The sequence below is a fragment of the Chiloscyllium punctatum genome, chromosome 27 (assembly GCF_047496795.1).
Source record: "Chiloscyllium punctatum isolate Juve2018m chromosome 27, sChiPun1.3, whole genome shotgun sequence".
In the NCBI taxonomy this organism is placed as follows: Eukaryota; Metazoa; Chordata; class Chondrichthyes; order Orectolobiformes; family Hemiscylliidae; genus Chiloscyllium; species Chiloscyllium punctatum.
In genome coordinates, this window is record NC_092765.1 from 22,218,509 (window position 1) to 22,236,327 (window position 17,819).

The 17,819-nt window shown below is 41.8% G+C and overlaps 1 protein-coding gene across 12 annotated transcripts in view; it reads right to left on the reverse strand.

The window, feature by feature from the left end:
- Positions 1-17,819, reverse strand: part of LOC140453536 (transcription factor HIVEP3-like) — a 412,504-nt gene that overhangs the window by 9,136 nt on the left and 385,549 nt on the right. For all 12 annotated transcript variants that reach the window (XM_072548302.1, XM_072548305.1, XM_072548299.1 and 9 more), the window contains 2 exons: positions 13,732-13,907; positions 5,238-5,336 (listed from right to left, as the gene is read on the reverse strand). In XM_072548302.1, the coding sequence (XP_072404403.1) occupies positions 5,238-5,336; positions 13,732-13,907 (275 nt within the window). The remainder of the gene's footprint in view (positions 1-5,237; positions 5,337-13,731; positions 13,908-17,819) is intronic.

Here is a 17,819-nt window from a genome sequence, read left to right on the forward strand (position 1 = left end):
TTGCTGCAGTTTTAGCTAAATGTTTCACTAATAAAAATCTGCTGATCTCATTCTTGAAGATATCAATTTTTCTACAGATGGGAATTCCAGACTCAATTTGCTCTTTGTGCAAAGTTTCATCTCACTCCTGAATGGTCTAGTTCTTGTTTTAGGATCACGCCTCCTAGTTGTGGAACTCTCCACCAAAGGAAGTGGTTCATTTTGTGTCTTCCCCACTGAATCCTTTTAATAGTTCAAACACGTCAGTAAGCTCCCACTTCTACATGAAAACCAAGCCAAGATTTTGCAACTGGTTCTCATAATTCTTGTGAATCTACTCCGTAACCTATCCAAGGCCAACATGGTCCCTTTGGATTGGTGTATTTCAGACCAGATCTGAGTAATGCTCTGTGTGACTGGAGAATAACCTTCCCCTCTATATTCCAGCCCCTTTAAGATAAAGGCAAACATTCATTTAGCTTCTTTGATCACTTTTTCTCCCCCATGCATAATAGCTCGAATTCTTTAACTCCTCCACAGTTCCCAGACTTCTTACCATGAAGAAGATATTTCTGTTTCATGTTCTTAGATCAAAGTGAGTGACCCTGCATGGCCAAATCCCTTTACGTACCATTTTAACAAAATCTGAACTAACTGTACTATGTTAGCCTACGAGGGAACCTTACCCGATCTCTTGCACTGCCAGAGGAAAACAACTGCAACCATAATAACGAAATTCACTTCAGAAACTCCTCCAAACTATTACACTAGTTCTCAGAGTGACGTAGATTTAACTGCCTGCTGGCACCCAACATTCACTTAATGATCTTTTGAACTCCTCCTTCACCCACACAATTCCTCCCCCCACCACTCCCTATGATGGATAAGGCTGCCTTCCCAGGAACAGCAGTGCACTCTGGCTCTAAGTCCTGTGTCTCAACACAATCAAGTTCAGAAGCAAAAAGCAACTTTTGTTTCTGCCATCTGGAAATGCAATCTGACTTACAGTTCACTGTAAGTGACACGGGACTGGTGGCCCAGTAAACCATCCCACTGAACTGTTTCCCATGTAGACTGAGTTTCAGAAACCAGTCTATTGTCACGTTTGAGTTTTAATCCACAAAAATGACGCGACAGTAGGTAGACTGTCTCCTCACACTGTTGTTTTGCTTATGTTTCTCAGCTCTGCGATCACTGTTGTATTGGAGATCAAGTAGCTGCCTTGGAACGTCTAAATTTCTTTACTCAGGGAGTGGTTAGAATGTGGAACTGTCTATCACATGGAATCCTGAGATGAATAATATATGGCCATCTAAGGGGAAGTGAAACAAGTACATGCAGCACAAGGAGTTGAAGATTACACTAATAGAATTAGATGAAGCTTGGTGGAGAAAGTTCCTGTGAGGCATTAATGTTGGCATTAAAAAATGGGGAAAATAACAAGTTTCTGTGCTGCAATTCTATGATATCATTGCAAATACTGGCCAGTCCATAGGTGATCAAAAATGTCTGACTGCTACACAAACCACTGGAAAGTTTGCCTCCATCATGTTGGCTAACAAAACACTTCATTTATTCTTGTCCCTTCTGTAACAGCAGCAGCTATTGAGAAAAACTCCTTGACATTTTCAATATACATGCCTCAGGTTTAGACAAACCACTCTTGATTCCCACAGGCGACCACTGCAATCATTCCAGGTATCAGCAATCAATTCTTTCTATCCTTATTCACAGAGATGAAAACAATTAAAAGCAAAATGCTAACCTTATGTAAACAGTACTGCTGTTAATGGATCTGGTACACTCCAAGAAGCTAAGGTCTTTTGTGATTAAATCAACGCAGTTTAACTTTGCAATTACTATCTTTGCCATCTACTCCAACCCTAAAATCCTCCAAGAAACGCGTTCCTTAGATTTTGGCCAGCTGTTTGTCCTGACTTTAACCTGGCTCCTTCGCTTTTCTCCTTTTAGACCTAACTTTGGATCCACCTATTTAGATTTGGATTTTATTTAGATTTTATTGTCACACATGCTATCTTTTGTCACCTGTGCTCATATTTGCTAATATGTTGTGAAATTTTGTCTGGTAATATTACTTGGAAGTTGTTCCATTACTTGGGATGTTATGTTAAAAGGTGCTTTACAATTGCAAATTATTGTTTTTGATCTAAATCCGCTTATAGCCTTTTTGAAATCACTGCCTTCATTCAATTTTATGTCCGATTCTTTTGAAAGCACACATCCTGCTGGGATTAGTCCTGCCTTTAGCCCCTCTCATTTCTAATCCAAGCATGGCAGGTCCAGCCATTTGACTATGGGGTGCATCACAGTCAAGCTGACCCAGTCCACAGAGGTGCACTTTATATCCTAGCCCAAATAGGCAATGAAGCAAATAACACTAACTTCCGTTCACCTTGGCTGCTATCAGCACAGATCATGCTATTTCAGGTGCTGTCTAACTGAATGCAATGTAACAGGCTCCATCATGCACTTAGCTGGTCAGAGAGCTGTAGAAGCAACCTCACCCTTTATAAAACTCTTTCAGGACAGTTGAGTATATAGATGGGTATGTCTGCATCAGTGGCTACTGTATTATTATCTTTAATATGAACAGCTGCTAACTAGATCAGGTATCAGCTCTGGCACCTTCTCGATGTCACGATGTCTAGTGTGCTCTGCAGCAATGAAGTACTTTTTTGACGTGTCATCACTGTGCCAATGATGGGAAACAATGCAAGTCCAGTAAGATCCCATAAATGGTGATGTGATAAAGGCCAGATAACTTCTTTCAGTCATGTCGGTCAGGACACAGAGGAGTTCCTATCCTCCTCCGAAGTATAGAGGTTGGAAATTTTATGTCCTTCTGAGAGGGCAGACAGGTCCTTTGTCTGACATGTTATTTGAAAAGTGGCACCTAACAGCAGATTGGTTGGGCTTCAGATTGGTTCCACCAGTTAACGCAACATCAAGGGCCAAGGGGCCTGTACTGTGCTGTAATGTTCCATCTAGAGCAGGATTCCCTCTGTATCTGACTGATACGTGAGCTGAGCTTCTACACCCATGATTCTAGATTGGGATTCTCAAAGCCTGGACTGGGAAACTAAACATGTTGCTCAATCTTCTGCCTCACATGCATGTTTTTAAATGATTCACAAAAAGACAACTTGCCTCACTCATTTTGATCACAAATCTCACCTCAAGCACTTCCTGAATAATGACAGATCACAATTTCACTGCAGAGCACATCTGATAGCGTAAGGTTCTGGGCCTGTGGGAACAACTTTGAATTCCTCATAAGAACATTACGTTCCTTACTCTAAATAGACCTTGTTTACTGCAGAATAAATACTGCTGTAAGTCCTGGTATCAATCCCTCCACACTTTCAATTCTTTGACTGGGATAATGAGAAGTGTAATTCCCAATGGAGCCAGTCTGATATTCCTCTTTCCATTGGTTGTCCATGATCTCTGGTGCAGGAACGCGAAGTTCTATGCAGTGACCTTTAACCTTAGAGGAACCCTGATCTCTCCAGGAGCTAAATGTGGCAGCCATTCCACTTCAATGCAAATTTTAAAATTTGACAACGTCAAATGCATCCTTGAAGTGTTAGTTCCTTGTCTTTAGATTCCCCAAAATGAAGAGCAGCTAAAGGTTTGATTGCGGGTAAAAGTTTCCACTCAGATTTTGTGACTGTAATTTTCACTCATGACAAAAAGTGTTATCACATCGACCATCATTGGCATCAGTTCAAAAGGTAACTGAGATTGATCTGGTCTGCTTGGAAACCTCAGAGCCATCCATCAGGTATGTTTTCTTTCAGCGTAAAACTCACTCAGCTGATGATTCACATGTGGGAGCAGGGTCTGGAACCTGATCACGCTGTGCGATTATGTCCTGGGCAGATGGCCTCTGATGGAGTTGTAGGCAGGTCTCCAAATGACTTGAGGAATATTGAAGGCCAATGGCAAATGTCAAGTGTTGCTTCAGCTGCATTGATATCAGCACAGGTTTTTCTGCATGTAAATCAACCATCTCATTCACAGGGCAATTATTGACCAGCTCCACAATCTTAAATAAAACAAAGAACTGTGGATGTTGGAAGTCTGAAACAAAAACAAGAAGTTGCTGGAGAAACTCAACAGGCCTGGCACATATGGAGGGAAAGCAGAGTTAACGTTTTGAGTCCAGTGACCTATCTGATGATGCCACACCCTGCAGTTTCTGTTTTCGTCACAGTCTGAAGTGCCTGGATATTTCAGATCCAACAACAAACAACTTTCATTCATATCGTCCCTTTAGCCTGGTAAAACATCTCAAGGTGCTTCACAGGAGCGATCAGTTGGTCAAAGAACAACATCTATCTGTACTTCTCTCTGTCTCTGAGAAGACAACCCTTAAAACTTACCCCTTTGACCATGCTGTCCTAATATCGCCCCGTGTGGTTCCGCATTCGACTTTATCTGATTAAAGTCCATGTGAAGTACCTTGGGATATTCTACTAGGTTAAAGAGGTTAAATAAATGCAAATTGTTGGTCATCAAGCCATAGCATTTAATTTTCTCCAGCATCAATATAGGCTGCTCTTTCAACTTTGAACATAATCCAAAAGATCAAGAAGAGCATCCCACTAGAAAGCCCAAGAGGAAAGAAAAGTAGGAAATTTTGTAAGCACTTTTATGCTGGGTAAGGACCCCTTGGCTTCTCCCGACACATACTGCATGCTCCCAGTCTGCATTTGGGTTTAATGATCTGTCCCCCTTTTAGTCAATAGATGCAAAATGTTCATAAACTTGATTAATCTGTTGAACCATATGAAAAAAATGCACCCTCTGTGACCAATGAGTCCCAGATTTTCTGGCTTAGAGGCAGAGACATTACCAATTGAGCAACAGGAACTCCACCCACCCCCTTCATTTAAGGTTATTGGAATAACAGGTTGTAAGTTTGCAACATGCATTTGCAGCACATGTCAATGAGATCACTTTAACACACAGCCACAACACAGAGTGATAGTACAGGTACTCCCTTTGCTACTTTTCCAATAAATTGTGAACCCAATGGAAACAACCTTCAGTCTTTTGGGATTGACCTTTTGAAATGACCCTTGAATTCACCCAACTCAAATGATTGGTTACCTATTTCTGCCAGAAAATTGAGAGCCCTGTTGTTAGCGCTGAGGCCACAGTGAAGCAACAGTTGAAAATAAAAATCCTTAATGGCCCCATCGGGATTAATTGATACAACACGCCCAAGGTACCTTCTTCAGATTCCACGTCTTCCATTAATGCAACAGTGACTCCCATCTCCTGGCACTTCTTACTGTGAGCCTTTGACTTCATGTGCTTTGTCAAGTTCCCTGAAGAACACAAACAGTGAGGCATTTAGCTGATTCGATGCAGTAAATCACATTTGGCTGCTACTTGGCTGAATAGCCAGTCTCTGCTCAATTAACGTCTCAATGAGGCTAATCTGCTTCCTCAGGCAATCTCCTTCTGAAGTTTCATAAATCATCCTAATGGTACTGGGGTGTAATGTGGCTCAGCATTGGCTGGGTATAGAGGCAAAGCTGATCTATCACACAGTGACAGCAAGGTTGTGATCTAATGACTCAAATGCTCAATTCCACTCCCCCCCACCTCCCCCGCTTGTATACTTTACAGCTGGTCTCTCATTGCAGGAACCTTGCCAGTCAATCAGCTTTTAGCAATGCAACATCTGTGACAGCAAAACATTCAGCATTGATGCACTGTGTCCTTTATATACAACTAAATGCCTACATTTTAGTAATGTGAGACACATGTTCCACCCCCCTGCTTCCCCCCCCCCCATTCCTAGCACACAGACGGGGAAGGGTTAACAAATGTAGTATCACAATGGTCCACTTGGGTTGAAAAATCTAGGTTTACTTCCCATTCTGTACTTTGATTATTTCATGGTTATGCCACAAAAGAAAGAACCTGTATTGACCTAGCACCTCCCTCAACCTCAGGTTGTCCGAAAGCATTTTACTATCTACAAAATATTTTTGAAGAGCAGTCACTGCAGCAGTGGTGCAGCCAAATTACATGCAGGAAAAGTCAAACTGCACACTAAAAGATCCCACAACCAGCAATGCATTAATGACTAGATTGACTGTTTTTAATGATGTCAGTTAAAGGCTAAATATTGGACAGCTAGGAATACTCCAACGCTCTTCTTTGCAATAGTGACATAGGATTGTTCACGTTCACGTCAGAGCACGTCTGAAAAAGCGATCATACAACAGCACTGGACTGGACTCATATCCTGGTTGTTGGAGAGAGATTCAAACTTTCATCTGATTCAGAGGGGAGCATACTTGGCATTGAGCCACAGCTGACACCTCAGTCAAATGTGGGTTTTGTGCCAGAGAATGTTAGCAGGAAATAGCATGAACATGCATACACAACGAGGCAACGATCTTTGCTGCAATCCTGATAGAGGGAGGTTATGTATTTCCTGCGTACATAGTTAGAATATTCTGAGCATGGATTAAGGTGAGGGGTGGGGGTAGTGCCTGAAGAGAGATTACCTGCAAGTATCACTCAAAGTTTCTCTGTCATGTACACCGAAGCTTCAACTCATTTTTCATTTCTTCAACCTTTATCGCTATGGTTTCTAGTTCCTATTCTTTACAAAACATTTCAGCAGAAAGTACCTCCCAAAGAGGGAGCTGGTGATCATTTTGCTTCATTACAGCTTGTTGAAATGCTGGCGGCAAGAGCTGCTGTTGAGACTCTACTGCTATGCCCAATAAAGTAACTATTAAAGAGTTAAGTATCCCTGGGTTTAATTTTCAATATGGGTGACTAAATTTGCATAAAATAGCACATGCATTATTGCAATAGCTCAACAGCACCTCATTAGTTGCAAATAAAGGGAACAAACCCAAATTGTTTTTTCTCTGCACATATGCTGCCAAACCTGCTCAGTATAGCCTGATGACCCCTCACCTCAGCCCAGCCGATGGCCCAACAGTGTAACTCTCACACTGCTAAACGCTGTGACATCTGCTAGACAATAGGGGATGTCCAATGTTACAAAAAGTAAAGAGGGTGACTTTGAAACTGCTGATATAAGAAAAGCACTGACTTCCATTTACTTAATGCCTTTCCTAACCAAAGGCCTTCCCAAAGCACCTTAACAGAAGTATATTGTAAAGTTCAGTCTGTCATAACATGGCAACCAATTCATGTCCAGCAAGTTCCTACAAACATGACACCGATCAGACAGATATGGATGAAGAGATAAAAATTGGTCCATGACAAAGGCCCTTTCCCTTCTTGCATGATAGTGATGGGAGAATCTTTGGTATCAGAATGGCTGTCCCACAGGTGGCACAGAAGGAAGGCATTGGCCTGTCTTATGCACCATCAAATTTGAACGTTGTGGGAAAAGACACAAAGCAAGTCATCATTGTTCTAATTCAGCTGACTGGGCTCAGAATTCCCCTTTCCAGTTTCAGTAGAGCTGGTGTCAGGAGTACCGGCCACTTTTTATCAGTTGCAGTTTTCCAACAGAAGACCATTGTGATCCAACTAGAACAGTGCCAGGGGTGCAGGGTGTCTATGGAATGACTAGAGAGACTGGGCTGTTCTCTCCAGAGCAGACAAAGGGGAGATTTAATCACATTATTTCAAATCGTGAACAGTATTAGCAAAATCATTAAAGAAATCATGTTTAAGTGGCAGGAGGGTAGGTTAATAGAAAACAAAGACTGAAGGAATTGACAAAAGAACCAGAAGGGAGAGGGGGAGACTGTTTTCAATGCACAATGAGCTGCTGTGGTTTGGAAAACAGTTGTCAGAAAGAGGGGTGAAAGATTCAAAAATAGCTTTCAAAAGAGAATTGGATGAATACAAGAGGTTGCAGGGCTACGGGCTAAGGAGAGAGGAGCGCGCTAATTGCATAGTTCTTTAAAGAGCTGGCACAAGCGTGAAAGGCTGAATGCCTTGCATCTGTGCTGCTTCATTCTCTGATTTTCTGACCAGCTTTGCATTGCATAGTCTTTGCAAGGGTAAGAATTGACAGATGTTCAACAAAATAGTACAACAAATCCCCTGTTCAAGTTGCCCTAAATATAACACTGCAAATATAGTGAGGCCTGTATGTCCAATTAGTGTCAGGATTTTGGTTTTGACATCAGTATGTACTGAGCTCATGTCGAATTACATGGTTCGATTAGCATCATTTTGGAGCAGCCTTACCCAGAGGCCATCTTTGCCACTTGCTTTCCATTCCTCACACGCGCTTCTGTTTCCCAAGCCCACACTTACAGCAAGTCTTTGGGAAAAGGAAGCAGGTGGTGAGAACAAGTGGGAAAGGGAGAGAAAAGCAGGGAGTGGGAAGGTTGGCAATTTGGAAGGTTGGTGATCAGAAAGGACAGCAAGTGGGACATGCTCTGTGCAGAAATTAAATAAAAAAAAGAGTTTGCACATTTCTTTTATATAATTTTTAATTTATTCCATTTTTAACATTATTGCATTTATGAACATGGCATGTGTTTCGGAGCTGTAGTCCACAAAGAACCTCTTATGATTAGAGACAGACAGTAGATGGTATCATGCATTTTTCTGAAGACTAAGGCCCTCTGAAACTAACTGCAGGTTTTGTATCAGCTGTAATGAGAAAACCCGATTTGCTTAAAGTTGCGTTTTTCAGAAATGCAGTCACCACAAGACAGAACGCAGAATTTAGCCGTCCAGCTCATCAAGTATGCTCCACCATTTGATTGTGGCTGATCATGTTTCTCAAACCCATTCTCTTGCCTTCTCCCAGTAATCACTGATCCCCTTACCAATCAAGAACATTTCTATCCCTGTCTTAAATACAACAATAAGCAAAGGATTATTGTACTTATCTTTCACCTGTAGACATCACTGTGTACCTGCGGGCCAACTGCAGCACAGTTTAAGTGCCAGTTAAAAAAATAATTCTGATACAAGGTCATCAATCTGAAATGCTAACTAATTTCCTCCTTCCACAGACATTATTTCAACACACTCTCTTTTTGTTTCAGACAAAAACGTCACCCGAAGAACACATGGAGCAAAGAACAACCCTAACAAGCAGCTGTGTCATTGCCATCTCTCGACAATTCCTCTGACACAGGCCATCTCAAAGACCAGGATTGTCAAATTAGCACTTATTTTGAGTCCGTTCTTCTGCTGTAATTGTGGCCCTCAGCTTTTCAGAAACCTAATTTGAGACTGTCAGAACTAATTTAGCTTGTGACCATGACCAACGTTATGATGGAAAAGATCCTCTCATCCTGTATTCACATCGAGTAAAAGCCAGTCTTTGTGCTGAACAATCGTGTCAGTTTCCCCAGCCCTGCTTCAAGACAATAGGGAAAAAATACAAGTTTGTTTTCCAGTGATAAATTGCCTTCAGACACAAAACCCTCTTTAAATGTAATTATGATCATTATTAAAAGGAACACTGTGAATGCGGGGGACCCGAAATACAAAATTGCTACTTTTGAAATGCGGCAAAGCTATATCTGAATTGTCTTAACATTGTATCAGCAGCAATTTTAGAAGTTATGTAGTGCAAGTAAGATCACAGTGTAAAAAGATGTTTAAAACCTCAAAATCCTGCCAAAAATATGGGCCAAATTATCGACATATTTAGTCAACTTGTTCAGGCATTCCTCTGAAGCAAGTGGAACTTGAACAAAAGGTGCATTAGCATTACACCATGAATTATATTTATTTCCTAATTAACCTATTCAGAGAAGTTATTACACACTTCTGGGGCAGGTGGGATTTAAGTCAAGCACTCCTGTTCCAGAGATAGGGACACCATCACTGCAGCACACGATCCCTACCATGAATTTTACATTGAATATAAAATATGAATCTCCAGCACTGGTATAGGTGGTTGCTATCTTGAAATGCAAAACAAAACAGTGGTGATTCAATAAGTGACACTTTTTGTGAATGAAGTAACTCTCCAAAGATGTTTTTAACCACAATCAAAATGTTTTAAAAATGATCAAATTCATTTTCTTTGACATTTAATGCAAGGAATTCAACAAAGTCATTCATTTAACAATAAGGTTTTGTTTTTGCAGTCTCTGAGCAATTTTGGTCTTCTGCTGCAACATTACACTGTTTCAATCCATAAAATGGTCACAACAACTAACTGTTTTTGAGATTTTTGGTGCATTCAACATTTAAGTGTGCATATACACATTGTGCTTCTGGTGATGATGTTAACATCCTGATGGCTTGTCACATGTTTCTCAAGACCAGGTTCTCGTTCTCATGAAGCACTTAGCCCTGGGCAAATTCTTCAAGACAGGTTCTCTCTTCTTCCATTACTGCACCAGTATTCACAAACACCAAATTCCCTTGTTGCCACATAGTAATTTGAAGACTTAGCAAATGTTATGGCTCTTGGCTCATAACCAACCTTGAATTCTTAGCTTTTTGCTGGAATACCTATTTCTATTGCAGCTCACCCCAGCCAGGTCTGTGTGGATGTGCCTAATACTTGCACCCAGCTTCTTGGCAATGCATCTCCTATCACCTGCTTGAATCCATGAGAGTGGGTAAAACCTGTATCTTGGAGGTGAATAATGGAGGCTGACTCCAAATGTAAACAAAGTATTTCTGAGCAGAACTTGGGATTGACTTGTACATTAATTTTAGCACCAAAAAGATTTTGTGCTGTTATATAAACCAGCCCAACGTATTCACCATGATCTTGTTGAGATGTGGCTTTTTGCAATCACGTGTGCCTTCAGCACTGCACCCAAGAAGCCAAACATCAAGTATGTCATTGGGTTATTTGACTACATTGGGAGGAAAGGAGCATGAGGAACATGCAACAGTTATTTAAAGCCACATTACAGGTAGAGTACTATATGCAGTTCTGAGAACAACACCTTAAGGAGGTCACACCTGTCTGAGATGCAGTACAATTAAGTTTTACCAAAATGATACCTGGACACGAAGGTTTAGATTCTGAGGAGAAATTACCCAAACTACGGTTATATTCTCTGAAATCTAGAAGATTAATGGGAGATTTGATCAAAGTTAAAGTTAAAAGGTAAGGATGGTAAGAAACTATTTCCACTGATTGAAGAGTTTAACACCAGAAGGTACAGTCTGCAAATTACAGCCATATTGCCCATATTTTCACTGCTGAGAAGTATTTAATGTGGCAATGGTAGGAAGGCTCATTGAGCCAGCAATACATGGATGTAAACCTCTCCTGGCCTTAGAACCCATCATCTAGGTAGGCAAATCTATTGCAGAACCAAGGAAGAGACATGCCGTTAACAATGCTATCTTTTGGATGAGATGTTGAATTAAGGTCTCTTCAGCCCTCGTGGATGGATCCAAAGTAATCCCATAGTGGAATGGCAAAAAACAGATGAGTTCTCTGCAATCTCATCAATATTTACCCCTCAACCAACATCACTAAAACATTATTGCCAGATTGCCATTTGAGAAAGGTGGCTGACTGCAACTTGGATGCTGCCTTTCCTACACTACAAAACTCAAAGGCAATTATAAATTTGAGAAACACTTTTGGGATGCCCTGAGGTCATGGAAGGTGTTATATTAATGCAAGTCTTCCTGTATTTTCTGCAGTTACCAGAATCACAGCTGTGTAACTTGTTTATTCAGCCTCTGACATGTATACAGCAAAATACATTGACTGGTGGAAAAAAAATGGCAATGACACAATCATTTATGAACATCGGGAAACACTCTCTGCAGTGACAGAGATGGAAGCCTGCAGTTATGAAAGAGTTACACTGAACTAATAATTTGCACTAATTTCTGGGAATGCACAGATCAATAGAAGCCGGCAGCACCCCTGTGTGTACCACCCACATGACAGACAAAACTGCCAAAGAAAATTATTTCTCTCGAAAGGGCAGGTGGGCCTCTCAGTTAACAAAACAGTACAAAATACCTTTTATTAGAACAGCAAGTGCCTTCAGGTTAAAGACTAAATTTCCTGAAACAGCTGTTTGGATTTTGCTTCCAGTCTACTAAGTGTTCCAAAAAAGACCATCAACTGGCAACTTCATATTTACTTTTCAAAATACATTCCGAAATTTTCAATTTATTGCTTTATGGCATGATACCATTCCCCCTGTGGTAGGCTAGTTACGCAAATGCAAAGCAATACCATTCACATGTTGGGCGGGAGTGGATCTGACTTATAGGCATCAGATTTGCCTGGTTAGCTCCCTTTCATTGAGGTCATGGTTGTCTCTATTTCAAACCAACCTACCTGCCTTAGGCTCTGGGATCAAACCCTGAACCAGGCGAGGTGCCCAAGCGACTGCATAGGATTTAGGATTATTTGGGAGGAGCAGCTGTCTGTTAGTAAGACACTTGCCTCTGAATCAAAAGGTTGCAGGTTCAAGTCAGGCTCACGCTCCAGTGCTGCATCATTTGTTGCCCTTTAGAACGAAACATTAAACTGAGGTGGGGACTGTCACCCCAGGCAGATGAAAATAGGAAACTATACTGCAAAAGTGTCGCTTTGTCTTGACCAATTTTTATTCTTCAATCTACATCACCAAAACAGAGTGCCTGGTTATTAATACTTGGCTGTTTACTGCACTCCGCTGTGGTTAAATTGGCTACCACATTTCCCACATTACAACAGTGACTACACTTCAAAGCTACTTCCTTGGTTGTAAAGCATTTCCAATAGTTTGAAATGGTGAAAAGCAATACAGAAATTTAAGTCCTTTATTCAGAGAAATTCCCACTGACTACCCCCAGTCTGTGCCTGTCTCATCTCCTCCACTCTCAGAAATGTATGCTGTTCCTTTCTGAAGGAGTTAGTTGACACACCTTCAGCATTACATGCTTCACTAACATCCTTTAATTTATCTATCCCACATCTGCCAAACTGTTAGCTCAGGAGACAAAGGTAAAAACAAATTAAAATTAGAGTTATGAGTGACTTTGGTTAAATCCAATTTGGGATCACAGTGAGAAACAGCAGATTTAGTTTAGTCCTCTTCCTCCTTTGAATGCTCAAAACAATATTGAGGGCTGCTCAGTGACCAGTCGAGTTGCTTTTGCGGTAGTTCAGTACAGACACAGGCCTCTTTCCGAGCTGCAACCATTCTGCCATTCTATTATTAACTTAGATTTTGTTCTCACACATTTTCTTTACTTTCTAGTGGGACAGGGAAATCTTTGCATTCTTCAGTTGTAGCCTCTCATGCAATCTCGATTTCTACCTGTCTCGGGTCCAAAACTCTGGAATTCCCTCTCTAATTATGCCTATCTGTCTCCTCATTTAAAATACTCAAAAACTCCTATTTCCTTGACTAAACTTTTGGACACCTGTCCTAAAATTCTTCGTAACATTGCTTGCAATTGTTTGAAAATGATCTTGTGACATTTTACTGCATTAATTATGCCACAAATGACAGTCATTGTTGCTGTGAACAACAGCAAAACTAAGCTCCCCCTGAACCCACGTGCCATCCAGCTACTCTGCCATTTTTAGCACTTCCCTTTCCACATAAAGAGGAGGTCAGATGTCTCAACAGACAGAGACTTGGTCTTAACCTCACTGCCATGTGTGACGGGGATTCCCACCAGCCATTCCCATGGTGATGGTCACCAAGGACCAGACATGTTGTGGCAACTCTCAGGTCTTGTCTTTGGAGAGGTGTGGAAATGGGCACAGGATGTGGGGCGTGGCTTCAGATTTTGAGGCGCAAGAAAGAGAAAAGACTTTCTCACCTTTGGTTTTGAAGGCAAAGTTACAATAGTTGCAGACGTATGGCCGGAGGTCTGTGTGTGTGCGAATGTGTTTCTTCAGCATGCTGGGTTTCTTGCAGCGAATTCCACATTCCTCGCACACATACTTTCCCCTTCCCCGCCCTCGCACATAAACATAATCTTCATTGGACTTATACCTACAGAAACAATATACAAAAATACAACAGTTAATGAATCTTCCCCCCCAAAAAACCTTTAAAAAAAGCAGGCTAAGTGGCAATTGATGAGGGGCATGGGTGTCTGTGTGTGTGTGAGAGAGAGAGAGTGTGAGAGAGAGTGAGAGAGAGTGAGAGAGAAAGAGTGTGAGAGAGTGAGACAGAGAGAGAGAGAGAGAGAGAGTGAGAGAGAGAGCGCGAGCGATCAGGAGGCGGGAGAAAAAAGGGTCACATCAAAGGCTTAGAAGCTTCAGGAAGTATCACCTGACCAAGGGTGACAATGGCTAAAGTAAGGCTGCGGTGGACCTTAAAGAGCATTTGGTGCAATGCTTTGGAACTCCTGTTATTAAAATAGTAAGCTACTATGGACCCAGACTTGAATGATATTGGCTATACACTGGGTAGACTGTTCAATCCATTTAAAAAGGAGAAGTCAAAGCTACACTCGAAGGCAATACAAGAGTAATGTCCAATATAAACTTTGGCAGGACTTTCCCTTCTCTTGAAGAATGACACCAGTGTTAAGCAGTTAGAAAGGAACTCTTACATTTATATAGTGCTTTTCATGACAACTGGATGGCTCAAATCTTTTTACAGCCACTGACATACCTTTTGAATTGTAGTCACTGTTCTAATGTAGGAAATGACTATCTTTACACTGCAAACTCCGACAAACAATTATGTGGTAACAGTAAAAGAATCAGTTTAGGTGCTCTTAGTTCCGGATAAAATATGAGCCTCTGCTCTTCTTCAAAACAGTACCACAGGATCTAATAGATCAGGTGGGGCAGGCCTCCATTTAAGGTCACATCAAAGATAAAATGTATTTTTCCATGGAAGACAATTTGAAATTTCTACCACCTTTTGTGTGAAGAAATGAATCCTAGTTTCAATCATGAAAGATTCTGACGCCTACTTACAGACTAAATCTTCTAGTTTTAGGTTCCCCAAGCTGCAAAAAAATTCTTTTGCTTGATCTGCTCCCAGATCCATTCCTCTAAATAACTTAAAAACCTTAAATCAAAACAAACACACATTTTCACATTCTAACATACACACCTGCCTTGGAGAAATATTTATATACTTCTTATTGGTCTTCCCTGTTATTATCTTCGAGGAGAAAGTGAGGACTGCAGATGCTGGAGATCAGAGCTGAAAATGTGTTGCTGGAAAAGCGCAGCAGGTCAGGCAGCATCCAAGGAATAGGAGAATCGACGTTTCGGGCATAAGCCCTTCTTTAGGAATGAGGAAAGTGTGTCCAGCAGGATAAGATAAAAGGTAGGGAGGAGGGACTTGGGGGAGGGGCATTGGAAATGTGATAGGTGGAAGGAGGTTAAGGTGAGGGTGATAGGCTGAAGTGGGGTGGGGACGGAGAGGTCAGGAAGAAGATTGCAGGTTAGGAAGGCGGTGCTGACCATAGCAACACGACTGTTGGAGGAAGAGCGCCTCATCTTCCGCCTAGGAACCCTCCAACCACGAGGGATGAACTCAGATTTCTCCAGTTTCCTCATTTCCCCTCCCCCCACCTTGTCTCAGTCAAATCCCTCGAACTCAGCACCGCCTTCCTAACCTGCAATCTTCTTCCTGACCTCTCCGCCCCCACCCTACTTCAGCCTATCACCCTCACCTTAACCTCCTTCCATCTATCGCATTTCCAATGCCCCTCCCCCAAGTCCCTCCTCCCTACCTTTTATCTTATCCTGCTGGACACACTTTCCTCATTCCTAAAGAAGGGCTTATGCCCAAAACGTCGATTCTCCTGTTCCTTGGATGCTGCCTGACCTGCTGCGCTTTTCCAGCAACACATTTTCAGCTTCCCTGTTATTAGCACATTATCTAGAAAAATGGTGATCTGGGGTAGACGCTTGTGAAATGTTCTCCATCACCTGCTGAAAAATTGCACAGGCTGACAATACCCCAAATGGCAGTCTCATATATTGGCACAAACCCTAATGGGTATTAATTGTAGCATACTTTTGGGAATCCTCTTCTAACTGCATTTGCAACTGTGCATGGGTCATGTCCAGCTTTGTGAAGGGCAGACCCCCCCGCCAGCTTAATGTATAAATCTTCGATGTGAGGGATTAGGTATTTATCCAGCTGCGAAAATGGCTTACTGTTTGTTTAAAATCCTCACAAAGGCAAATCAATATGTCAGGTTTCACAATTGGTGCTGCCCATTCCGCAAACTGGACCGGTTTGATGACTCCTTCACTTTCCAGCCTCCTGATTCCTGCCTCAATTTTTGCCCAAAAGGCGATTGGCACCGGGCGGGCCTTGCAGAATTGTGGAATTGCTTCTTGGTCAACACGCAAGGTGGCCTTGGCTCCTCTGATAGTCCCTCGACTTTCCTGAAAAACTTCCAGGTATTTGATTAGGACTTCACATGGGCAGCCATTGTCTAATCAAGAAACGTTGAACCAATCCAGGTGAATCTTTCTCAACCTATGTTGCCTCATCAAGCGTGGGTCCGAGTATTTTACTACAATCAGTGATAACTGAACCAACTGCTTCTCATAAAAGACTGGACCCAAAGTTGTATGCCTAATCAGTAAATGTTTCCCGGAATAGGTTCATAGTCCATCCGAGGTCTTGTACAAATTTGAGGGTTGGAGTCCAGAGCACATATTGTGCAAGACTGGTTTTGTGATCGCTGAAATATCTGTGCTGGTATCAACCACCATTAGAACTGGGTGACTATTTAACCAGACATTTATTTTGATTGGTTCTGACTTGGACAATTGCTAAGCAATTTAACTGTTCCAAACTAGATGCAGGCAGACTTTCCAGGGTGTACATTTTTCTGGATACTGGCCAATGAGTTTTCTGACTCAGTTTAGGTCGAATGGGAATCTTGCTGCCTGAAGACCAGCAGCAACCAAAATGGCCCAGATCCTGAAGATAATTCTATGTGTATGACTGAGGCTTGGCTTTGTTTTAGGGTTTTGCTGTGGGTTGACCTACAGACCCGCTATTCAGGATATGTCCTGAGTGAGGCTGTGCAATTTGCCTTCACCCAAGTGGTGTTCTCCAAGTTCAGTCAGCCTGGCGAGAGCATCTACTTGCATCGGAATACCCTGCAACCCTTGAGCTCCACTTGCTACATTTTCCAATGATAAAGCCAATTGTAGTGACTTTTTGAAGGCCAATTGGGCTTTAGCTAGTAGGAGCTTTTATATGGTTATATCATTAATCCCATGTACCAAACAGTGTCACAGCATCTCATTAAGGTTTAAACCAAAGTTACACACCTCTGCCAGTCATCTTAATCTAGTCAAACATCCCGATACAGATTCCCCTGATTCTTGAGTTGCTAAAAGAAAGCCTTGGCATCTCAGAATTAATGGAGGCTTGGAGTCGTAATATTCCTGAACTAAATCTGTCAACTCCTGAAAGGTTTTCATATCTGGTGCCTCAGGGAAAGTTAGGCTCCTAATAGTTGAAAAAGCTGTGGGTCCACAAGCTGTCAGGTGAATTACTCATTGTTTTTCATCTGCCCCAATGTCATTTACCAAGAAATAACAATGTATTCTTTCAACTTAGTGGGCCCAGTCTTCAACCACAGGATCGAATGAGTCAAGCTTCCCAAATGACAGCACGATGGCAGAAATTCTTATCCCAACTCAAGGATGACTGTTATGAGTGAATTTCTTCAGAAGCGTGCTTTTGTCTCATTGCCCCTAAAATAACTCCACAGAAACTGGTATCCTGTCACTAACTCACCCTTTATTACACATGGAGAGTCTTTGACACTGATCCAGCTCCCTCAGAGCCAGCTCTCAGAGTGAACAGAACCCGTGACACTCCTGTTTATATCTGTCAACCAGGGCTCCTAGATTGGACTGGATTAACAGCCTGAATCAGAGAAGTAATTCTATGATGTCCACCTGGTTG